We start from the raw sequence: 26,298 nt of genomic DNA, 5'->3' as shown, positions 1-26,298 counted from the left end.
ATAGGATCCGATTCAAATTACTTGTTCTCACCCACAAAGCTCTCCACAGCGCGGCACCCCCCTGCATCTCCGCCCTCATCTCAGTCTGTCACCATACCCGCTCTCTACGCTCCGCAAGCGACTTTCGACAAACATCCACACTAACCCGAACCTCCCACTCCTGCCTCCAAGACTTCTCCCGAGTTACACCAATCCTCTAGAATGCTCTACTCCCAAGAAATTGTGACTAACCACAACTTACACAGTTTTACACGCTCCCTAAAAACTTCTTTTTAGAGCGCCCTATCCTGTTCCCTAATCAAAGTCCATTTATATACAACCCATTTACTCTTTCTCTGAATATAATTCTCCATCAAACTTCACTGCACCCAAAAACATTACAAAGATTGGCTGATGACTGGCTCATGCAACCTTTATCTGTCTCTCATTTCTTCAATAAGGCTGGACTATCATTTGTAAATAAGCACCTGTACTGTGTCACCCCATCTCATTGTAGAGTGTAAGCTCTTACGAGCAGGGTTGTCATTAGTTTTGCTTTAATTTTTGTATTTTCTATAACTGTTACTTATGACTGTATATGAAACTCTGCATTGTAAAGCCCTACGGATTATTTGGCGCTATATAAAGATTATTATTATTCTTAGGAAGCAAAGGTCTGAGTGGTCATCTGAGTCATCTAGTTAGGGTGCCCTCACACGAGCGTATAACTCGCATGAGTATCGGAACGCATCACCCGGCGCGCCTAGCTTCTCTGCTGACAGGAGCAGCTCAGCTGCATGTATTTCTATGCGGCTGACATCCTCCTGTCCGGAGAGTGTGCGGCCGCACCGAGTGATGCGTTCCGATACTCATGCGAGTTATACGCTCGTGTGAGGGCACCCTTAGGGTTGTTTCAGTCTGCACAGGGGCCTCTAGGGACTGTGCAGCTGGGACCTCTTAGTCTGTACAAGAACTGGGCGAGTCAGATGTAAAAAATGTAAGTTAGACCTTATTATGTTACGTTATTTCTCATGTGTGTACGTCAGTGCACATAACATTTTTGTGGTGTTGTCAGCTGTTTTTGCTGTAAAATGCAAGATATGGGTGTCCTGAGGAAGGAGTCAGAGAGACTCTCAAATGCATTGACAATCCACTCTTTCCTGTGATATCGACTCTTGGACTCTATTAAATATCAGCAGCGCAAAGTAAATTACCCTCTCCTTGGCAATTCTTCAAACACTTGTGGATATTGCATCAGCTGCTACTTCCACAATTATAGTGGTTGTATCGCACAAAACCACATCAGGAGAGCATTACTCCTCTGTACCCGTATTGCTTACCTGGATAAGACCCTATTCACACTGCGTTTTTATATCTAGGAAATCTTCCTGGAACAGTGAAACTTTATATTTACTGTAGTTATTTCCTGCGCTTGTTAGATGGAGAATATTTATATAGCTACTGAGTTTATTCCCTGTGTTTGTTAGGTGGGGAATGTGGACTTTCCATATCTACTGAGTTTATTCCCTGTGTTTGTGTGACGCCATGGCGCTGCCAGGTGGTCACACCTAGATAAGGCCCCCGCACAACACCTTCCCTCACAGGGTTACACCATGCCAACAAAATCCTAGTCACCCCCCCAGGATAGGTCAGGCACACCAGTGGGCGGCACCAGGTGGAAAGAAAACGCCCACCTAGGGGTCTAGAGAATCCAGGGCGGGGAAAAAAGTCAGTTGAAGTTTGAGTTCAGGTTCAGCTGAGTGACAGAGGAGAGGATAAAGTCAAGGAAATGGGAAGACGGCTGCCGTAGATCCGAGGTGGACCGGGACAGGGTAGGAGCCCACCGGTACCGATACCGGAGAACCGAACCGGAAACCGTGCACAGAGGGGGTACCTAGATCCTGAAGCAGAGAGCGGAACCACCGACTTTGTTAATTAACCAGTTGAGGACAGGATTATAGGTCCTGTCCCACCTAAAGTTCCGAAAGCAGACCAGCAGCCCACCACGGGGGATAGGGCATCCGCCAGGGCCCCTTTAGATCCCAAGGGTCAGAGTCTGCGGGCAAGGCTCCCACCCGTAGTTCAGGGAGCGGACTCCTGAGTTCCATACCGAGAAGTCCAAAAGAGAACTAAAGTAGTGCAGAGGAAAGTGACACAGACCATCACCCCGGGTGAGGGACCAGAATACACCCGGCCGCGGAGCTCCGGCCACTGGCACCTTGGTTTACCACGGACTTGTGTGATTTCATTGACTGTGAGTACACTAACATCCCCCGATCCGACCGGGCGTGCCAGCCCGTGCAGTCACCATCCTCAGCACAGAGACACTGGGCCCCGGGGCATCCATCCCTACCCACAGAGGGTTAACAACAACTAGCTGCCATCCCAACGCCCCGGGTGCTCCCCAATAGCAGCTGTGGTACCCATTTTACCTCACACCGTGGGTGGCATCACGGACTGTATAAAATATCCCACACATAATCAACCCCCTTTTATTTCGAAGTGTCCACGAGATCCCCGGGTCCAGAGACCCCTCGAGCCACACTGCAGATCCGGATCAGAGCAGCCCGGCTGCTGACGTGGGGGCGGCACATTTGTTAGATGGGAAATGTGGACTTTCCATATCTAGTGTAGTTATTCTCTGTGCTTGTTAGATGGGGAATGTGGACTTTCCATATCTAGTGTAGTTATTTCCTGCACTTGTTAGATGGGGATTGTGGATTTTCCATATCTAGTGTAGCTATTTCCCTGCACTTGTTAGGTGGAGAATGTGGACTTTCCATATCTAGTGTAGTTATTCTCTGTGCTTGTTAGATGGGGAATGTGGACTTTCCATATCTAGTGTAGTTATTTCCTGCACTTGTTAGATGGGGATTGTGGATTTTCCATATCTAGTGTAGCTATTTCCCTGCACTTGTTAGGTGGAGAATGTGGACTTTCCATATCTAGTGTAGTTATTTCCTGCACTTGTTAGATGGGGATTGTGGACTTTACATATCTAGTGTAGTTATTTCCTGCACTTGTTAGATGGGGATTGTGGACTTTACATATCTAGTGTAGTTATTTCCTTGCACTGGTTAGGTGGAGAATGTGGACTTTCCATATCTAGTGTAGTTATTTCCTGCACTTGTTAGATGGGGATTGTGGACTTTACATATCTAGTGTAGTTATTTCCTGCACTTGTTAGATGGGGATTGTGGACTTTACATATCTAGTGTAGTTATTTCCTGCACTTGTTAGATGGGGATTGTGGACTTTCCATATCTAGTGTAGTTATTTCCCTGCACTTGTTAGATGGGGAATGTGGAATTTCCATATCTAGTGAAGTTATTCCCTGTGCTTGTTAGAAGGGGAATGAAGATGGAATATGTACAGTTTGTAGTAAAATATACACAAATCGCTGGTCTTAATTTCTTGTTTTGTCTTCTCTTTTCAAGTCCACTGTGTTTTATATATTTTCAGAAATCTCATTCACTTGCTGCAAAAGATTCTCAGCGTAAACCGACGACATTTGCGGGTTTGTGATTCCCAGTCTGTTAGTTTCTCTTGCTGATATAGTTTCAGGTCTCACTCTGAAAGGGTGAAACGTGCAGCTTCATATTTTGGATAATGATATCTGCAGCTGTATTTACGACTCCTAGAGTCATGCGGGTCCTACACTGCCATGTTTTTTTGGGTTTTTTTTGGAAATGGGCCTGTGGTCTTTTACAAGAGTCATTAATGTCTTACTATAGTAAGCTTTAACTTAATGGAATGTTAGAATAGTTAGACTTTTTATAGAACTTGAGGGCAGAATTTAGGTTCACCACCTTCCAGGACTGGGGGAAGTATGTAAAAGAAGCAGCCCATGCTGCTTCGGTGCTTATTTCCAGCTTTCTGTACTTGACTGCAACCATAATTTGCCATACAACACATATGAGCGCTGCAGCCCATCATTGTCCTCATAGTATATGTGATGCAATTCTCTTGTGTGATATCGGGCTTGTCATCACAAGTCAGTCAAGTAAGCTAAGCCTGGATAACACCAATAAAGTGGTAGCCCTGAAATGGCAATGGATTCAGGAGGCGAGTAACGCTTATTTCAATATATTACCACTTTCTCCGTTAACCCACTTTTTTAACCACTCAATAAAACCATATTACAAATTAATTTGCAATTCAAGTTTTACTTTTCCTACAAAGTCATGGCTTCTTCATACATAATCACACTGCTCCTTGGTTGTATAGTAAAATGCTTGTGGCTGTAAAGCATAGTGCCAGACAGACACCCCTAATAGTACTGACTGACAGGCTCATTTATGAATCTCGACTGAGGGTCTTACTACAAAATAGTGGTGACCGACATTCTGAAACATGAACCTAGGAAGATGCTGAATTCAACACTGAATTGGGAAACTGCTAGAGCTGATTCTGGTGGCCTGATATTATCTAGTGGTCCTTTCTCTGTAGTCTTCAGTTAGAATGTAAACTGTTTTGTCTCCAATATCTTAGTGAATATTTGAATTTTGCAACATACTTTGCAATTTTAATGGACATTTAATATAGTTACAAAAATATATTTCCAAGGTTATATTATTGCAAAAGTAATAAAAATGTTTTTTCGTAGCAGGTGACTGTATTAAGAAATCAGAGGGATGTCTGGCATCTTCAGACTTTCAGTCATATGATCTTGGTGTGCCACAAGACACATATGAAGAACATTGTGTTATCCCAGCTGTATCCTCAGTACTCCACAGCAAAGATCTTCCATCTGATCCTATTAAACAGATCCTATCTTCTGATTCATCACAGCCTATTAAGAATAATAAAAATCACAGAAGGGATGCTAGCACTACCAAAGGAAAAAAGACGTTTTCATGTTCAGAATGTGGGAAATGTTTTGCATATCAATCAAATTTTGTTACACATCAGATAATTCACACAGGGGAGAAGCCATTTTTATGTTCAGAGTGTGGGAAAAAATTTAATCGCATGTCAAACCTTGTTAAACATCAGAGAAGTCACACACTGAAAAACTCATATTTATGTTCAGAGTGTGGGAAACATTTTCAAAGTAAATCACATCTTGTTACACATCAGAGAACTCACACAGGGGAAAAGCCATATTCATGTTCGCAGTGTGGAAAAGATTTTAATCAAATATCAACTCTTCATTTACATCAGAGAATTCACACAGGGGAGAAGCCATATTCATGTTCAGAATGTGGGAAATGTTTTGCATGTAAATCATCTCTTGTTACACATCGGAGAACTCACACAGGGGAGAAGCCATATTCATGTTCGCAGTGTGGAAAAGATTTTAATCAGATATCAACTCTTCGTTTACATGAGAGAATTCACACAGGGGAGAAGCCATATTCATGTTCAGAATGTGGGAAATGTTTTGCAGTGAAATCAACTCTTGTTACACATCAAAGAACTCACACAGGGGAGAAGCCATATTCATGTTCAGAATGTGGGAAATGTTTTGTGCGTAAATCAGATTTGGTTAAACATTCAGAAAGTCACATAAGGACAAAGCTATATCTATGTTGAGAATGTGAAAAATGCTTTTCTTTTAAAACAACTCTTTTTACATATCAAAGACCTCATATAGATGAAAAGCCGTTTTCCATACTCAGAATGTGGGAAATTATTTACTTTTAACTTTAAATTTCTTTTTATCACAAGTTGTCTTTTTATATATATAGTAGTCATAAGAGTAGACGCCATATTCATGTTCTGAATATTAATAATGTTTTTCACCCATAAAAAATGTAACCTTTTAAAAAATTCTTGTAAAATAGTATTTTTTTTTAACTTGTACAAGAAAATATACAAAGGTGTAGCGTCCCTGAGACCATCAGGGCACTACAGGGAACTGTATTCTCTAGGGGATGCAGAACCTACCCCTTGGGACCTGGAGTACCAGTGACGATTCCACCAACACACATCTAAAATCCTAGTTCTCCTCTCCACACTGGGCATAATGAGTTAACCATGTAAGGGGATGGTCGCCATGGGAACGAGTCCCTGGGTACAGCCAGCCTGGTGGGAGGGGTCAGCAGTCAGTCAGAGGGAGTCGAGAGCACACGGAGGAGGTGTGCGGACGTGACTGAGCTAGGTCCGTGTAACGGTGACCCTGGGGCACAGGATAGAGGTCGCCAGGACGGGTACCGAGATATCGCTGGGACCAGAGCACGAACGGGGCACAGGGCCCTAAGTCAAATGTCACGTTTCAAACGGTTTGATAAATACCTGCAAGGTGAGGTTACCTTCCTGGACTTCATCGAACCAATTAATCTGGGGGCATCAGCAGTAAACTAGGATCGGGGTTCGGACACTTACCTCTCCGCAGGGTTTGCACTGCCTGCCGTATGGAGAAGGAGACTGTAACCCAAAAGGCACAGTCAGGGTTCCCAAACGCTCCAAGCTACGGGGACTCTATCTGCAGAGAGTGCCGGGGACAGAGAAACCTGGGTCACTATATTGGCACTGATACTCCTGGGACCGTAACCAGCAGGCCGAGGGTCCATGTGAGTAGAGACTGTTATGTTAACCTGGTGTGGTCTTCATCATTATACACCATACATCTCCCAAGCACAGCCCTACCTGCGGAGGGCCTACCATCTCAGCTGGGAGTACCCACATGGAGCAGCGGCGGTTCCCTATCTTTAACCGCAACCCGCAGGTGGCGTCACGAACATTAACTCTTTATCCCCTGTAAATATCCCCTTTTTATTAAGCGTCCCCAGGGCACGGGACCGGACAACGGCCACCAGAGTGACATTCCCAACTGCAAACTGCCTGGGACCGAGTACCGCCTTCCCTGGGCGATACAGTGGCACGCAAAAGTTTGGGCATCTCTCGTCAAAATTAGTGTTATTGTGGACAGCGAAGCAAGTTGAAGATTAAATTATCTCTAAAAGGCATAAAGTTAAAGATGACAGATTTCCTTTGTAGTTTAAGCAAAAAAAAAAAAAAAAATATATATATATATATATATATATATATATATCTTTTACATTTTTAACCTCTTCACAACCAGTGATGTACTATTACGTCATTGATTGTGTTCTCCTGATTCCCGCTGACTCCGGTGGCGAACCCACAGTAATACCCGGAGATCGGTGATCCACCTACACCTGTTAACTAGGGCTGAGTGGATCTGGAATGTAATAGTCCGGATCAGCGCGGTTTCATCCCTATATCTGTGCCGCACCCGGGCGCGGGATTCCGGGTGCACGATCCAGATTCGGCAATTAATAAAAATAAACAAAATCAGAAATAAATGAGCGTTTCATACTTACCGAGACTCGGTGTCATGGCGGCACACTGCTTCCGGTTCGCGTTTTCACTTCCTGTACTGTGCATGCAATCACACAGCTTTCCGTGTTTTCCCCGCCCACCAGCCGTCCTCTCATCTGTGATTGGCTACTGGCTGACGCACCCCCAGCCTGTGACAGTCTCTGCCGCGGTCATCGCTTATCGCGGCTCAGTCATTGGCTACACTCAGAGCAGGCAGTCGTGCTCTATGGTTGCTCGCTGTGAGATGTAGCAGTGCTAGATGTGTCGTCGTGGGAAGTCGTGTGGATTACGCCGGAGCTGGAGGGCTGTGTTGGGGGTTAACAAAGTGGTGAAGGAGGGAGAGTTTTGTACTTTATTTCAAATCAAGGATTTTTCTCTGTGTCTGTGTTTATTTACTGTTATTTACAGGTTTGTGTGATGCAGGTATCTGATAGATGCCTGTGCCATCACAAACCTAGGGTTTAGTAGCAGCTGTGCACCGCTATTAACCCCTGCTATTACCCCGATTGGCACCGCATCACGCCACCGGGAAGAGCCGGTATTGCACCGGAATTGTCACATCACACATGTGATGGGGCAATACCAGGCGGCTGCGGGCTGAGAATATACCAGCCACCTGCCGGCATTATCATGGCTGGGGATGAAAACTGGGGGGGACTGCACGTCTGATTTTTTTTTAAATTATTTATTTAAATAAAAAAAAGCCGCATGCGAGGGACACTCGCGAGTTTGACATCGCAGCACAGCCGCGCATTTATGACAGGAGCGAGCATGTGTTTCTAGGTACATGCACGCTCATACTCAGAGAATGGCAGGCTGTGTCGGGTGATGTCATGCTTAGCAGATCTGCACGAGTCTGACATCACCAGTACAGCAAAAAAACGCGGCAAAAATCACAGAAAAATAACCGCGGCAAAAAATGTAGTCAAAACACAGCGGTTTTTTGCCAGGAGGTGTAGATTGGATACAGGAATATGGTGTAAACATTTCAGCACAAAATCTGCATCTCTTGGCCAAAAAAACTCCGATTTTTCTGCTAGGAGATGTAGGTCTGTGAACTCAGTGACCTCCACCTGAGGTCAGGTTACCTGCGATCACAGATAAAGGACCGTGGGAACCTCCAGCTGTGACCGCAAATGACCTCACCGCTCAATGCGCAACTCATTCATTCTCTGGAGCTCACAGAGAGCGGTCGGTCGTGCCTCTCTGTTGTGAATGTTAGTTATGTCTTGGCTGCTGGGAGGCTCCCTCTGGTGGCCAGGAATGGTTTGGACAGAGACCAGGTGTGTTGTGCAGTGGGTGTTTCCTTTGCTAACTCTCTGCTTATTATTTAAAAGATCTTTTACCCAGGTTAACAGGTTAAAAGGCGTGGTAGGTACAAATGATAGGCCCTTAAACAGCAATTGAATTTCCTCATTTGAGAGGTGCTGTCGACTTAGGTTAACGACTTGGCCCGAATTTATTAAGCCTATTGTACTCGACCTTTGTTGAGTGGATTGTTGGGTGCCTGCTGTCCTAAAAAAGGCAATGGTGCAGAGGAGGACGAGGCCAAAGATGATGCTATTACACCTCCACCTACTCCTCCCCCCTCTGCCTGTATGTTGTTCCTTGTATTGCTCCTGGTCCTCCCAGCTGGTCCCCATCTCTCTCTCTGGTCCCTCCAACCTCCTTTTCTATTCCGTCCACCCCCTCCCCTGTTTCCTGCTCTATAGTTCCTGTTTGCTCCCTCCGAATCTGATATATCAGTCTCTGATGATGACACTTCAAGGGTATTTTTGGTTATTACAGAAAAATTATAGGCCTTTTCAGTCTGGAACTCGCTATGATCTCTCTGAAATTGAGTATGTTTTCTGGATTTCAGTTGGTTTTGATACCTCTCAATATCACCCTGCAAAATACTATCCTTTTTGTTAAATTCAGGGTTAGACTTAAAACCTAATGTTTTTTCAATCAGAGTATTCAAGGCCCTTTCTGATTCCTTGAATAACTTCCTCTCTTCTTCCAAGAGCAGGCCCATAAATCTCAGGGAAGAAGCTATCGACTCTGCCTGCCAAGCCTTCAGAAGCTCTTTACTGCTTGCTCTTGGGGAGGGATTAATGTTGATACGTAATCCCTTAGGTACAATATTATTTTTGATATAATTTTCCAACCCCTTAATTTCCCACCAGGACTTTAAGTATTGTTTGTAACAGGTAGTTAGTTCTTTAAAGGTACCACGAATATTGGGAATAGAATTAAAAGTAAGATGATCCCCCTGCACAGAGAATACCTCCTCCGCCTCACTATCCCATGAAGTGACATTAATTGGCCCAGTCAAAAAGCTAGCCATACCAATTATTTCTTTACAAATACAATTCTATAAGTTTGAGATAAAATTATCTCAAAAAGTATATTATAGACCCCAAATTTTTAAAAAATTATCCTTTATTATACCAAAGCTAAAAAAAGAACAAGTTATTGTGTATATTGTGTTTTTCCTATATCACCGCAGTCTTTGAATGTGGGGGGCTTGCTATTCTTGTCTATTTTCTGAGGCAGAGAGTTATTCATCTTTCCTACCTTTAGGATAGTTAGTTCTCCGGCTGGGTTCGCGGTGCACAGGATGTTAGTTCACCCCTCGGCTACTTCTAGTTGTGATGGTTAGTAAGGGGATGGCGGCCAGATTAGTTGCCAATGCTCTTGTCACCTTTTTGCCAATGATTTGTGGTGGTCTTCCATGGTTCCGGATCATAACAGTACATCCGGCCAACAAATTTAAAGGGTACTCTTAAGAAGGAAAAAAAAAGCTGCTGAGAAAACTTTTTTTTTTGGTATTTTTTCCTCTTCTTCTTTGGGTTCTGTGGAAGATTTCTTTTGTCTAGCATGGATGAATTGGGTAAGCGTCTTGCTCATCTTGATGCTAAGGTTCGTCGTATAGAGTCTTTTCTTGCACAGACTCCCCTTGCAGAGCCTAAGATTCCTGTTCCTGAATTTTTTTCGGGAGATAGGGCGAGATTTTTGAGCTTCAAAAATAATTGTAAATTATTTTTTGACCTGTGCCCTAAGTCCTCAGGGAATCCCGTACAGCAGGTTAAGATTGTTATCTCCTTGCTGCGTGGTGACCCTCAGGACTGGGCCTTCTCTTTAGCGTCTGATGATCCGATTCTCAGTGATGTGGACTCCTTTTTTCAGGCCTTGGGATTATTATATGACGAACGCAATATTGTGGACCAAGCAGAAAAGGTCTTGTTGTCCTTAACTCAGGGTTTGGATTCTGCAGAAACGTTCTGTCAGAAATTTCGAAAGTGGGCGGTCCTTACCAAATGGAATGATGATGCGCTTGCGGCTCTTTTTCGCAAGGGTATTGCTGATGCTGTGAAGGATGTAATGGTAGGATTTCCCGTCCCTTCTGGTCTTGATGCCTCTATGACCTTGGCCATTCAGATTGATAGGCGTTTACGTGAGCGCAGGAAGATACCTGCTGGTTTTGTGCCTGTGGAACAGCCTTTGGAGCCTATGGAGTGTGATAGGGTCCTTTCTAATGCTATTCGGCAGGGGTTCAGACGGAAGAATAGACTGTGCTTCTATTGTGGAGACGCTTCTCATAACATCTCTGTCTGCCCTAAACGTGAAAGGAGATTGGCTACTTCTGTTACTGTGGGTTCTTTGCAACCAAAGTTTATTTTGTCTGTCACATTGATTTGCTCATTGTCTTCTTTGTCTGCATTTGCCTTTGTGGACTCAGGGGCAGCGCTCAATTTGATGGATTTTGGGTTTGCTAGGGATTGTGGTTTCCCCATGGTTCCTTTGCTAACTTCTATTCCTTTAAGGGGCATTGATGCTACCCCTTTGGCAGAACATAAACCCCAATTTTGGACCCAGGTGCCTATGAGAGTTGCACCAGCGCATCAGGAAACTTGTACATTTTTAGTATTGCATAATCTACAGGATACCTTGGTACTGGGATTTCCGTGGTTGCAGACCCATAATCCGGTTCTTGACTGGAGATCCTTGTCGGTAGCTAGTTGGGGTTGTCAAGGTGTGCATCAGGACCTTTCCGTGTCATCCACGTCTGCTCAGGCAGTTGATGTTCCGGCCTTCTTGTCTGATTTCCGTGATGTATTTAATGACCAGGAATCTGATTCTCTGCCCCCACACCGGGACTGTGACTGTGCCATTGAGTTGGTGCCCAGTTGTAAATTTCCCAAGGGGCGGATTTTCAACTTGTCTGTGCCCGAACATGATGCCATGCGGTCATACATCAGGGAATCATTGGAGAAGGGGCACATTCGGCCCTCATCTTCTCCTTTGGGTGCAGGCTTCTTCTTTGTTGCTAAGAAAGATGGTTCGTTGAGACCTTGTATTGATTACCATCTTCTTAATAAAATTACGGTTAAATATCAGTACCCTTTGCCTCTGATGTCTGATCTGTTCTCTAAAGTGAAGAGTGCCAAATGGTTTACGAAACTGGATCTCAAGGGTGCGTATAATCTCATCCGTATGAAGGAGGGTGATGAATGGAAGACGGCTTTTAATACTCCTGAGGGGCATTTTGAGTACCTAGTGATGCCTTTTGGGCTCACTAATGCACCCTCCGTCTTCCAGGCCTTCATGAATGATATTTTTCGGGACCTTATTGGTAAATTTTTGATTGTGTATTTGGATGACATCTTGATTTTTTCTGATGATTGGGACTCTCATGTTGGGCAAGTACGGGATGTTTTTCAGATACTTAGGGATAATGCACTGTACATTAAGGGGTGGAAAGGATTTCCTTTTTGGGCTTCATCCTGTCTCCCTCCGCTATCGAAATGGACCCGGTTAAGGTTCAGGCTATTTACGACTGGGTGCAACCGACTTCTCTAAAATCCCTGCAGCGGTTTTTGGGGTTTGCTAATTTTTACCGTAAATTTATAGCCAATTTTTCTGCCATTGTCAAACCTCTGACGGATTTGACAAAGAAGGGAGCTGATGCTGAGCATTGGACCCCTGAGGCTATTGTGGCCTTCCAGGAGCTTAAAAGGCGATTCACTTCTGCCCTAGTTCTGCAGCAACCTGATGTGTGTCGCCCATTTCAAGTTGAGATCGATGCCTCAGAGATCGGAGCAAGTGCTGTTCTGTCTCAACGAGACGCTACTTCGGGTAAACTTAAGCCCTGTGCCTTTTTCTCTCGGAAGTTTGCTCCTTCTGAACGGAATTATGATGTGGGGAACCGGGAATTATTGGCTATGAAGTGGGCATTTGAAGAGTGGAGGCATTGGTTGGAGGGGGCTAGGCATCAAGTTGTGGTGCTTACGGACCACAAGAATCTCATCTATCTGGAATCGGCCAAGAGCTTGAATCCTCGGCAGGCCAGGTGGGCTTTGTTTTTTACCCGGTTTAATTTTGTGGTCTCTTTTTTGCCGGGCACCAAGAATGTTAAGGCCGATGCCCTTTCCAGGAGTTTCTGCGCTGACTCTTTGGAGGTTAGCAAACCGTCTACTATCCTGAATGATGGTGTAGTTTTCTCGGCTATTTCGCCTGATCTGCGGTTGGCACTGGCGGAATTTCAGGGGGATAAACCTGAGAGATGTCCTACAGGGAAACTGTTTGTCCCAGACCAATGGAGAGACCGAGTTGTCTCTGAGGTTCATTGCTCTGTTTTGGCGTGTCATCCTGGCATTTTTGGTACTCAGGATCTTGTGAGACGCTCTTTTTGGTGGCCTTCCCTGTCCCGAGATGTCCGTCGTTTTGTGCAGTCGTGTGGAGTTTGTTCTAGGTCCAAGCCCTGTTGTTCACGTTCTAGTGGGCTATTATTGCCTTTGCCTGTACCTAAGAAACCTTGGACGCACATCTTTATGGATTTTATTTCAGAGCTTCCTGTCTCTCAGACAATGACTGTGATTTGGGTGATCTGTGACAGATTCTCCAAGATGGTCCACTTGGTTCCCCTATCTAAGTTGCCGTCTTCATCAGAGTTGGTGCCTTTGTTTTTCCAACATGTTGTTCGTTTGCATGGTATTCCCGAAAACATTGTTTCTGACAGAGGGGTGCAGTTTGTATCCAGGTTTTGGAGGATTTTTTGCTCCAAATTGGGTGTTCAGCTGTCTTTCTCCTCGGCGTTTCATCCTCAGACCAACGGTCAGACTGAAAGGGCTAACCAGACCCTGGAGACCTATTTACGGTGTTTTGTTTCTGCGGATCAGGATGACTGGGTTTCGTTTTTGCCTTTGGCTGAATTTGCCCTTAACAATAGAGCTAGCTCTACCATGTTGGTGTCCCCCTTTTTCTGCAATTTTGGGTATCACCCTAGGTTCCTCTTAGGGCAGCTTGAGGCGTCTGACTGTCTGGGGGTGGATTCGGTGGTCAACAGAATGCAGCAGATTTGGGGGCAGGTAGTGGATAAATTGTTTCAGTCCCAAGAAACTGCACAAAAGTTTGCCAACCGGCGTCGGACTGTTGGTCCCCGGTTTAAAGTAGGGGACATGGTGTTGTTGTCCTCTAAAAATATTCCTATGAGAGTTCCGTCTCCTAAATTTAAGCCCAGATTTATTGGACCTTATAAGATTTCAGAGATTATTAATCCTGTATCTTTCCGTTTGACTCTGCCTGCGTCATTTAAGATTCACAATGTTTTCCATAAGTCCTTGTTGAAGAAACATGTGGAGCCGGCAGTTCCTGCAGCAGCGCCTCCTGACCCTTGTGAAATGGAAGGGTTATGGGCAGGAGGATAACTCTTGGGTTGTGGCTTCTGACATTCATGCGGACAGGTTGGTTCGTGCCTTCCATCATGCTCATCCCGAGCGATCCGGTGGCGTGGGTGAGGGTTCGGTGACCCCTCCTCAAGGGGGGGGTACTGTTGGGAATGTTAGTTATGTCTTGGCTGCTGGGAGGCTCCCTCTGGTGGCCAGGAATGGTTTGGACAGAGACCAGGTGTGTTGTGTAGTGGGTGTTTCCTTTGCTAACTCTCTGCTTATTTAAGTCCTGGTCTGATTGCAGGCTGTTGCCGGATGTCAGTTCTTTGTATCTCTAGCCTGCTTAATCTTGCTCTACACCACATCTACTCCAGATAAGTGCTTGCTCTTTATTTATTGTCTGGTTCTTTTGCTTATCTGGGTTTGTCATTTGTTGTGGTTGGTTTCAGTTTATTTCCTTCCAGGGATTTTGCCCCTCAGTGGATTGTTGAGGAACTCCCTGCAGTTCTGTGTGGAGTATAGCTCCTTTGGGTCCATGTGTTTGTGGCTTGTTGAATTTGTTATAATTCTTGTTTTCTGTTCATTGGTATGACAAGGGCACCTGGTATAGGACGGAGTTCAGATCGAGCAATCTGAGGGCCTACTATCAGGAAGTTGGTATTTTGCAGGGTTTTTCTCTGGCCACCATCAGTCCCTGTCCTGTCCTTTCCTATTTTAGTCAGCGGGGGCCTCACCTTTTGCTAATCCTGTCATCTACCTGTGTATTGTGTTTTTCCTATATCACCGCAGTCTTTGAATGTGGGGGCTTGCTATTCTTGTCTATTTTCTGAGGCAGAGAGTTATTCATCTTTCCTACCTTTAGGATAGTTAGTTCTCCGGCTGGGTTCGCGGTGCACAGGATGTTAGTTCACTTCTCGGCTAATTCTAGTTGTGATGGTTAGTAAGGGAATGGTGGCCAGATTAGTTGCCAATGCTCTTGTCACCTTTTTGCCAATGATTTGTGGTGGTCTTCCATGGTTCCGGATCATAACACCTCTCTCTGTGATGTTCAGATGTAGCAGAGCTGAAACGGCGTGGGACCTCCTGTGTATTATGTCGGAGCTGCAGGGTGTCGGGGGTTAATAAAGTGGTGAAGGAGGGAGTGTTTGTATTTTATTCCAAATAAAGGATTTCTCTGTGTCTTGTTTATTTACATTCACTTACAGGTTTGTGTGATGCAGGTATCTGATAGACGCCTGTGCCATCACAAACCTAGGGTTTAGTAGCAGCTGTGTGCTGTTATTAACCCCTGCTATTACCCCGATTGGCACCGCATCACGCCACCGGGAAGAGCCGGTATCGCACCGGGATTGTCACATCTAATAGATGCGGCAATACCGGGCGGCTGCGGGCTGGAATACCAGCTCCCAGCCGGCGTTATCTTGGCTGGGGATGAAGGTTAGGGGGAACCGCACATCGTTTTTTTTTTTAATTATTTATTTAAATAAAAAAAAAAAAAAAGCCGCATGCGGTTTCACCGCAGTCACACATGCGAGTCTGCAATGGCATCACCCGGCAGCCTAGCACGTGTGACTGGATACACCACACAGATACAGCCCAACAGCTGGGGCTGCAGCCGTGAGCTATAGCTGTGCTGCCGATTATTTATCTTTTACCACCATGCTGACCGGCAGACACTTGCACTGCTTTCCCCGCCCACCGGCCATCCTGGCGCCTGTGATTGGTTGCAGTCAGCTAACACGCTGCCACTCAGGGTGGGGGCGTGTCTAGCTGCAACCAATTACATGTGCCAGTGGGCGGGGAAAACAATGAATATTGAATTGTCGGCTCCGGAAGGAATAGCGTGACCCAGAAGGTGTGTGCCACCACGACAGCGCCTCAGTGAGTATGCCGCACTCGCTCCTACCCCCATAGCACCTCCACAAACGTTTTTAACCTCCGGATTCCGGTCCCCATTGACTTATATGGGCATCGGATTCCGGAGCTGATTGGACTCTTTTTAAAATCTGACAGTGATCCGCCGGTACCAGATTTTTGGCCGTTCGATCAACTCTACTGTTAATCTCTTAGACTATGATGTCAAGCACTGATAGCACAATTTAAGGTGCTGCGGCGGGGATTGAACTCTTCCCCACCGATTTCGGTGGCCCCGTGACACAATCATGGGGTGCCAATTTGTTACCATGAAAGCACGGGGTCAGATGAAGACCCCTGATGGTGTCACGAGTTACTTCCTGCGAGAGCGGGAAAAGTGCCGATATAGGAGAAAAGGATTTTTCCTGATAAGAGCGATGCTGCAGACTGTGCAGTGATATAATCTCGTAAAATAAATAAAAAATAAAAAAAAATACAGTACAGACCAAAAGTTTGGACACACCTTCTCATTCAAAGAGTTTTCTTTACTTTTATGACCCTGAAAATTGTAGATTCACATTGAAGGCATCAGAACTATGAATTAACACATGTGGAATGAAATACTTAACAAAAAAGTGTGAAACAACTGAAAATATGTCTTTTACTCTAGGTTCTTCAAAGTAGCCACCTTTGCTTTGATTACTTTGATTGATTGATTACACTCTTGGCATTCTCTTGATGAGTTTCATGAGGTAGTCACCGGAAAGATGCTTAGCACTTGTTGGCCCTTTTGCCTTCACTCTGCGGTCCATCTCACCCCAACTCATCTCGATTGGGTTCAGGTCTGGTGACTGTGGAGGCCAGGTCATCTGGTGTAGCACCCCATCACTCTCCTTCTTAGTCAAATAGCCCTTACACAGCCTTGAGAAGTGTTTGGGGTCATTGTCCTGTTGAAAAACAAATAATGGTCCAACTAAACGCAAACCGGATGGAATAGCATGCCGCTGCAAGATGCTGTGGTAGCCATGCTGGTTCAGTATAGAAAAAAACAAAAAAGCTAGCACTAAATGTGCACTACAGCACTAAAAATTCCAACTGTACTTATTATAAATATGAGATTTTTGGCAAAAAATTGCAATTTCTTGAGCCACCCCGCAACTTCACGGCAAATCTCTGTTGGGGCAGTCCTAACACTAAAAATTTTTTATAAAATGTGCCAAACGGCCTCACATATGAAATAGTAGAACTGCTCTTAGCAGCACTTACCTGGTCTATTTCAATCCCGTACCCATGACTGAATCATGGCTGTGGGCGGGACAGGTCCAGGCAAATGCTGCATGAAGTAAATAGCATGTGGACAGGGCCTGATGACTGAATGTGAACAGTCACCAATCGCCAAAATCTAGACAGGTGGAATACATCCCAAATTGGGGTGCATAGCAAGGTGGGGGTCAGCCACCGACCAATTCAATGAAGAAAAAACAAAAAAGCTAGCACTAAATGTGCACTACAGCACTAAAAATTCCAACTGTACTTATTATAAATATGAGATTTTGGCAAAAAATTGCAATTTCTTGAGCCACCCCGCCACTCCACGGCAAATCTCTGTTGGGGCAGTCCTAACACTAAAATATTTTTATAAAATGTGCCAAACGGCCTCACATATGAAATACTAGAACTGCTCTTAGCAGCACTCACCTGGTCTATTTCAATCCCGTACCCAAGAAAAAACAAAAAAGCTAGCACTAAATGTGCACTATAGCACTAAAAATTCCAACTCCTCCTCTTCCATGCTTCACGGTGGGAACCAGGCATGTAGAGTGCATCCGTTCACCTTTTCTGGGTTGCACAAAGACATGGTGGTTGGATCCAGAGATCTCAAATTTGGACTCATCGGACCAAAGCACAGATTTCCACTGGTCTAATGTCCATTCCTTGAGTTCTTTAGCCCAAACAAGTCTCTTCTGCTTGTTGCTTGTCCTTAGAAGCGATTTCCTAGCAGCTATTTTACCATGAAGGCCTGCTGCACAAAGTCTTCTCTTAACAGTTGTTCTAGAGATGTGTCTGCTGCTAGAACTCTGTGTGACATTGACCTGGTCTCTAATCTGAGCTGCTGTTGACCTGCGATTTCTGTGGCTGGTGACTCGGATAAACTTATTGTCCGCAGCAGAGGTGACTCTTGGTCTTCCTTTCCTGAGGCGGTCCTCATGTGAGCCAGTTTCTTTGTAGCATTTGATGGTTTTTGCCACTGCACTTGGGGACACTTTCAAAGTTTTCCCAATTTTTCGGACTGACTGACCTTCATTTCTTAAAGTAATGATTGCCACTTGTTTTTCTTTACTTAGCTGCTTTTTTTTGCCATAATACAAATTTTAACAGTCTATTCAGTAGGACTATCAGCTGTGTATCCACCAGACTTCTGCACAACACAACTGATGGTCCCAACCCCATTTATAAGGCAAGAAATCCCACTTATTAAACCTGACAGGGCACACCTGTGAAGTGAAAACCATTTCCGATGACTACCTCTTGAAGCTCATCAAGAGAATGCCAAGAGTGTGCAAAGCAGTAATCAAAGCAAAAAGTGGCTACTTTGAAGAACCCAGAATATAAGACATATTTTTAGTTGTTTCACAATTTTTTGTTAAGTACCGTATTTCATTCCTCATGTGTTCAATTCATAGTTTTGATGCCTTCAATGTGAAACTACAATTTTCAGAGTCATGAAAATAAAGAAAACTCTTTAAATGAGAAGGTGTGTCCAAACTTTTGGTCTGTACAGTATATATTTTACAAAATATGAAAACATAAAAAAAACACCTAAGGGTAAGAACGCACTTTGCTTTTTACCTGCTTTTTACCTGTTTTTTTGCTGCTTTTTCAACTGCAGCGTTTAATGCCAAAATGGATGTGTTCTGCTTTTCAAGCAAAGTCTATGGGAATTTGGTTTTCTGGAACGCACTATGCAGTTCAAAAAGGTGCCTTTTTGTTGCAGAACTTTGGTCAAAAACTCAGCTTTGCAGTGCAAAACCCAAATGGCAAAAACAATTGAAACTTCCACCTCAAAATCATCTCAAGAATTTGACCTTTTCTTACCGTTGACTCTGCAAAAACTCTTTCTGTCGCTCTCATTGATTCTCGCCTGGATTATTGTAACTCTTTACTAATTGGTCTCCCTGTTACTAAACTCTCCCCTCTCCAATCCATTCTGAATTCCGCAGCCAGGATCATTTTCCTCTGCAACCGCTTCACTGATGCCTCTGCTCTTTGCCAGTCATTGCACTGGTTGCTTATCCGTTACAGAATCCAATATAAACTTATCACTCTCACTTACAAAGCTCTCCACGGTTCCGCACCACCCTACATCTCCTCCCTCATCTCTGTCTATCACCCCACCCATGCCCACCGCTCTGCTAAGACTTAAGACTGACATCCTCAACAATTCGAACCTCCCACTCCCATCTTCAAGATCTCTCAATAGAGCTGCGCCTATGCTCTGGAACACACTACCAAGAGAAATCTGATTAATTCCCAATATCCACACCTTTAAGCGGGCCCTAAAAACGCATTTCTTTAGACTAGCCTATCAACTCACTGCCCTGATCTAATCTAGTCCCTTTCTGCCCTTCAAAAAATTTACTTCCAGTTCTCGTCCCCTGTACCTGTATAAATTTTCTCCGACGGGTTCATGCAGCTGCTTTTGAATACCCTATTAAATCGATGGCTAGACCATATATGACAAGCTTTTCTCCCCCCCATTCACCTTTTGTGTCTCCCCTATTTCCTCATAGACTGTAAGCTTACGAGCAGGGCCCTCACTCCTCCTGGTATCTTAATTTTGTTATTTTGTATTGTCTCATATTGTCTGTACATGTCCCCTCTTAATTGTAAAGCGCTGCGGAATATGTTGGCGCTATAGAAATAAAAATTATTATTATTATTATTAAAAAAAATAAGCCATCATTGAGCCACAGATCCTGAAAGATGAGAAAACTACGGGTCTCGGAAAATGGCGACAAAAACGTTATTTTTTGGGGGACAAACTTTTGATTATTTTTTTCACCCCTTAGATAAAAGTAAACATATACATGTTTGGTGTCCCCGATCTGGGGAACCATGCTGACACATTAGGTTTACCATATAGTGAACAGGGTGAATAAAAAAAAAGCAAAAAAAAATTGTGGAATTTCATTTTTTTTCACTCTTTCTCCACATTTGGATTTTTTTCCCATATTCTATGTAGTAAAATGAATGGTGTCATTCAAAAGTAGAACTCATCCCACAGAAATTAAGCCCTCATATGGCTATATTGACAGAAAAATGGAAAGTTATGACTCTTGAATAAAGGGGAGGAAAAATCAAAAATGAAAACGGAAAACCACCTGAAGGGGTTAAAGTAATAAAAAAAGAACATGGGTCGATGCAAACGTTTGGGCACCCTGCATGGCTAGTACCTACACTGTGTGCAGAATTATTAGGCAAATGAGTATTTTGATCACATGATACTTTTTATACATGTTGTCCTTCTCCAAGCTGTATAGGCTTGAGAGCCAACTACCAAGTAAGTAAATCAGGTGATGTGCATTTCTGTAATGAGGAGGGGTGTGGTGTAATGACATCAACACCCTTTATAACTTAATGTGTGCTTAATTATTAGGCAACTTCCTTTCCTTTGGCAAAATGGGTCAGAAAAGAGATTTGACGTGCTCTGAAAAGTCCAAAATTGTGAGATGTCTAGCAGAGGGATGCAGCAGTCTTGAAAATTGCCAAACTTTTGAAGCATGATCACCGAACAATCAAGCGTTTCATGGCAAATAGCCAACAGGGTCTCAAGAAGCGTGTTGGGCAAAAAAAGGCACAAAATAATTGCCCATGAATTGAGGAAAATCAAGCGTGAAGCTACCAAGATGCCATTTGCCACCAGTTTGGCTATATTTCAGAGCTGCAACGTTACTGGAGTATCAAAAAATACAAGGTGTGCCATACTCAGGGACATGGCCAAGGAAGGCTGAAAAACGACCACCTTTGAACAAGAAACATAAGATAAAACGTCACCACTTGGCCAAGAAATATCTTAAGACTGATTTTTTTTCAAAGGTTTTATGAACTGATGAAATAAGAGTGACTCTTGATGGGCCAGATAGATGGGCCAGAGGCTGGATCAGTAAAGGGCAGAGAGCTCCACTCCAACTCAAACGCCAGCAAGGTGGATGTGGGATATTGGTATGGGCTGGTATCATCAAAGATGAGCTTTTGGGACCTTTTCATGTTGAGGATGGAGTGAAGCTCAACTCCCAGACCTACTGCCAGTTTCTGGAAGACAACTTCTTCAAGCAGTGGTACAGGAAGAAGTCGGTATCAAGAAAAACAAGATTCTCATGCAGGACAATGCTCCATCACATGCATCCAACTACTCCACAGCGTGGCTGGCTAGTAAAGGTCTAAAAGATGAAAAAATAATGACATGGCCCCCTTGTTCACCTGATCTGAACCCCATAGAGAGCCTGTGGTCCTTCATAAAATGTAAGATCTAGAGGCAGGGAAAACAGTACACCTCTTGGAATAGTGTCTGGGAGGCTGTGGCGGCTGCTGCACGCAATGTTGATTGTAAACAGATCAAGCAACTGACAGAATCTATGGATGGTAGGCTGTTGAGTGTCATCATAAAGAAAGGTGGCTATATTGGTCCTTAATTTTTTGTTTTTGTTTTTGCAGAAATGTTTATTTCTAAATTTTGTGCAGTTATATTGGTTTATCTGGTGAAAATAAACAAGTGAGATGGAAATATATTTGGTTTTTATTAAGTTGCCTAATACTTCTGCACAGTAATAGTTACCTGCACAGATATCCTCCTAAGATAGCCAAATCTAGCAAGAAAAAAAACACTCTAAAGGGCACTTTACATGCTGTGATATCGGTACCGATATCGCTAGCGTGGGTACTCACCCCCATCGGTTGTGCGACATGGGCACAACATCGCCCAGACCCGTCACACTACTTACCTGCCCGTCACAGCAGCGTCACTGAACCGCCGCCCAATAGAAGCGGAGGGGCGGAGATGAGCGGGACGTAACATCCCGCCCACCTCCTTCCTTCCGCATTGCGGCCGGGAGGCAGGTAAGGAGAGGTTCCTCGTTCCTGCGGTGTCACACGGAGCGATGTGTGCTGCCGCAGGAACGAGGAACAACTTCGTTACTGCTGCAGTAACGATATTTGAGAACGGACCCCCATGTCACCGATGAGCGATTTTGCACATTTTTGTGACGATGCAAAATAGCTCATAGGTGTCACACGCAACAACACCGCTAATGCGGCCGGATGTGCGTCACAAATTCCGTGACCCCAACAACATAGCATTAGCGATGTCGTAGCGTGTAAAGCCCGCTTAACTTGCAAAAATATCAAGCTTTGATATTTATGAGTCTTTTGGGTTGATTGAGAACATAGTTGTTGATCAATAATAAAAAAATACTCTAAAATACAACTTGCCTAATAATTCTGCACACGGTGTAGTAGCAACCCCCTTGGCAAGTATCACAGATTGTAAATGCTTTTTGTAGCACCCAAGAGTTTTTCAATTCTTGTTTTGAGGGATTTCCAAATCTACTTTGCGTCACTTTGTGCGAGAACTGCTGTGGGAACTGAACTGCAGGGAACTCCTGACGTTACTGTTTGTCCCTGCCGGCGGTGGTTCACACACTGTGTGAGGTACATTCTGTGACCTGCAGTGAGATCAGGAGGTCAGCGCAGTTCACTGCTGTGATTCTCCCACAGCCCAGTGTGAGAGCCTGCAGTGGCTGCTGTTCCAGCTAATGGGGAACGTTCTATTCTTCATAGGCTAGGACCGGGAGACTGGGAATGTCGTGGGACACCCTTATTGGATTACAGTGAACCTGGATTAGGGATTAAAAGGGTAATACATTGGTGAATGAGGGTGTTTCTTGTCTTTTTTCTTTATTATTTTTCTCTTTATATGTCTTTCAGGTTCGCATTGGTGGAACATCGTGGGACCTCCTTGTGTTTACTCCAGACCTGAAAGGATTTTTTTTTCCAAATGGTGAATGAGGGCTTGTGTCAGGGCATTTATTATAAATGAAAAAATGAATTATATTTTTTACATTTACAAATACAGGATTGGTATTGGGGGTGTCTGTTAGATGTCCACCCATAATACTAATACCAGGCTTGATGCCAGCTGGAAATTCACAGCTGGCATCAACCCCATATATTACCCCATTTGTTACTGCACCAAGTCAATGAGATGAACCGAGGAGAAGCGTCAGTATCGGCACATTTCATGGATGTGCCACTTCTGGGGTAGCTGTGGCCTACTATTTTTAGGCTGGTGAGGGGCCAATAAGCATGGGCCTCCCCAGCCTGAGAGTACCAATTCCCAGATGTCAGCTTCACTTTGGCTGGTGATCCAATTTGGCGGGGACCCAACATTTTTTATTATTATTATTATTATTTTAAATTAATAATTTATAACAACAGCGTGGGGTGACCTCTACTTTGAATTACCAGCCAAGGTGAAGCTGCCAGCTCCGGTCTGCAGGGGCAGCTGTCTGCTTTACCTTAGCTGGCTACCAAAAATAAGGGGAACCCCACATCGTTGTTTTTTTTGTTGTTTGTTTTTTTAAATTATTGAAGTTGGGGCTAAAGATTAGGCTGAACACCCTTTAGTGCCACATGAAAGGCAAATGCTGCAGCTTACAATCTGTAAGTGGTTGGATATTATTTGTGTTTGACCTCTATCGATCTATATCTAGCTTTTGACAGTATGTAAAACTCCATGTTAAAAACTCATGTACATGTTTTTCTCTCACCCATTGACTTGTTTTGGAGAGACACGCAGCCACTCGCAGAATGCTGCGATTTGCCTTGTACGCCGAATTTTGTTGAGGGAAAACTAGCAAATGTTCTCTGCTCTGTTGTTTAACATTGGTGCAAGTGCAATACAATTTTTTTTCTCACATTTTATATGCAGATGTGACAACCCATATGGTGAGGATGCAGGAGAGGTTTTCTTCTCATGACTCTTCCATGAAGACCATATTTGTGCAGGTGCCTCTGAACAGTAGAACAATGTAATAATAATAATTTTTATTTATATAGCGCCAATATATTCCGCAGCGCTTTACAATTCAGAGGGGACATGAACAGACAATATGAGACATTACAGAGTAACAGAATTCAGAAAACAAGAGGAGTGAGGTTCCTGCTCACAAGCTACAATCTATGAGGAAATAGGGGGGGTACAAAATAAAGAATACTTGTCCTACATGGTCCAGCCATCAATATAATAAATAGGAGATTCAATTACAGCTGCAGGAACTGGTCACCAGCCAGAATTTATACATGTACAGATACAGAGTGTAAGAAAGTACATAGAGGGTGCGACCAGATGATACAGGGGACCAGAATTGGAAGAAAAGTTTGTAAAGGGCAGAATGAGAATAGTTAGATGAGTGAGGTTATAGGCTAGTCTACAGAAATGTGTTTTTAGGCTGCACTTAAAAGTGTGGATGTTGGGAATTATTCTAATTGTTTTTGGTAGTGTGTTCCAGAGCATGGGCACAGCTCGAGAGAAATCTTGAAGATGAGAGTGGGACATTCGGATTATTGAGGATGTCAGTCTTAGGTCATTAGCAAAACGCAGGGCACAGGTAGGGGGATAGACATGAAGGAGGAGATGTAGGGCGGTGCAGATATGTGGAGCACTTTGTGAGTGAGAGTGATAAGTTTATATTGGACTCTGCAGCGGATGGGCAACCAGTGCAATGACTCTCACAGAGTAGAGGCATCAGTGAAGCAGTTAAAGAGGAAAATGATCCTGGCTGCTGCATTCAGGATGGATTGGAGAGGTGAGAGTTTAGTAGTAGGGAGACCGATTAGTAGAGAATTGAAGTAATCCAGACAAGAATGAATAAGAGCGACAGAGTTTTAGCAGAGTTAATGGTAAGAAAAGGTTGAATTCTAGAGATGTTTTTGAGGTGGAGATGACACAAGCGAGTGATCGGATGTAGGGAGTGAAGGAGAGATCTGAGTCAAATATAACCACAAGACAACGGGTGTGCTGCTCGAGAGTAATGGTAGAACCACGCACGGAAATGGCAATATTGGATTAGGAAGATTAGTCGAGGGAGGAAACATGAGAAATTCCGTTATTGATATATTTAGTTTTTGATAGAGGAAGGACATGATGTTAGAAACAACAGACAGACAATCACTGGTATTTGGTAGTGTCAGGAGAAGAGGTGTATAATTGGGTGCATAGAGATGGTACTGGAAACCAAAACTGAACCCTGATAGTAATGAGAAATGGGGAAAAAGAGGAGTCTGCAAAAGATACAGCGAAGGAGCGGTCAGAGAGATAGGTGGAGAACCAGGAGAGAGCGGTGTCATTGAGCCCGATAGAACGGAGAATAGTGAGTAGCAGCTGGTGATCCACAGTGTCTAGTGCAGCAGAGATCCAGGAGAATCAGCAGGGAGCAGAGACCATTAGATTTAGGGTTCGCTCACATGAGCGTACGACTCGAATGAGTGCAATGTGAGAAAATCTTGCATTGAACATGGACAGATATTATTCAATGAGAGAGTGCAGATGGTCTCTTTTTTCTCTTCCAGATTCTGACTGAGTGAAAAGTGGAAGCATGCTGCGATTATCAGCAATAGACGTGTCACTCTTACCCATACAAGTCTATGGGTGCGAGTGAAACATAGGACTGCACTTAGATGACATCAGAGTGCAGTGAGATAATCACATCAGCTGACAATTGAGGAGATTAATACCTCCCTCTCCTCCGCAGCGCACACCCTCTTCTCCGCAGCTGTGATCCGATCGTAGGATCGGCATACAGTTGCATGACACTCGGTTCATGCTGGCAGCACAGTGGGTGCCGAGGGTCATTAGCATATCACATCTGATGCACTCGTATCTAATGCCATACTATCGTGTAAATCCAGCCTTAGGTGCAGATTCAGTAGTGTAAAAAGCGGATTATAAAGGATCAAGAAGAAAATTATCTGACAGTGGAATGGATAGGAATGGACCAAGTGTTCCAGACGTTTAGATACAAATGGAGATTAGAGACTGGTCTGCATTAGCAGCGCATTTATGGTCGAGGGATGTTTTTTTTTTGAGTAATGGGTGTACGCTGCTGTGTTTAAAGTGAAAAACTAAGCAACAATAGACCCCGTACTACACAAATTATATATATATATATATATATATATATATATATATATATATTAATTATACAGTGCTGGCCAAAAGTATTGGCACCCCTGCAATTCTGTCAGAGAATACTCAGTTTCTTCCTGAAAATGATTGCAATCATAAATTCTTTGGTATTATTATCTTCATTTCTTTTGCTTGCAATGAAAAAACACAAAAGAGAATGAAACAAAAATCAAATCATTGATCATTTCACACAAAACTCCAAAAATGGGCCACACAAAAGTATTGGCACCCTTAGGCGGGCTTTGCACGCTGCGACATCGGTAACAATGTATTACCGACGCT

General features: G+C 43.9%; 1 protein-coding gene across 1 annotated transcript in view; it reads left to right on the top strand.

Annotated features, from left to right (window-relative positions):
• LOC142313011 (uncharacterized) overlaps positions 1 to 26,298 on the top strand; it is an 82,149-nt gene that overhangs the window by 10,016 nt on the left and 45,835 nt on the right. Inside the window, exons 4-6 of the mRNA XM_075351998.1 lie at positions 4,586 to 5,509; positions 9,187 to 9,384; positions 22,758 to 22,830. Of these exons, the coding sequence (XP_075208113.1) occupies positions 4,586 to 5,509; positions 9,187 to 9,384; positions 22,758 to 22,830 (1,195 nt within the window). The remainder of the gene's footprint in view (positions 1 to 4,585; positions 5,510 to 9,186; positions 9,385 to 22,757; positions 22,831 to 26,298) is intronic.

The sequence above is a fragment of the Anomaloglossus baeobatrachus genome, chromosome 5 (genome assembly GCF_048569485.1).
Source record: "Anomaloglossus baeobatrachus isolate aAnoBae1 chromosome 5, aAnoBae1.hap1, whole genome shotgun sequence".
In the NCBI taxonomy this organism is placed as follows: Eukaryota; Metazoa; Chordata; class Amphibia; order Anura; family Aromobatidae; genus Anomaloglossus; species Anomaloglossus baeobatrachus.
Note: the sequence above shows the minus strand (reverse complement) of the source record. Positions and strands in the feature narration are given on the sequence as shown.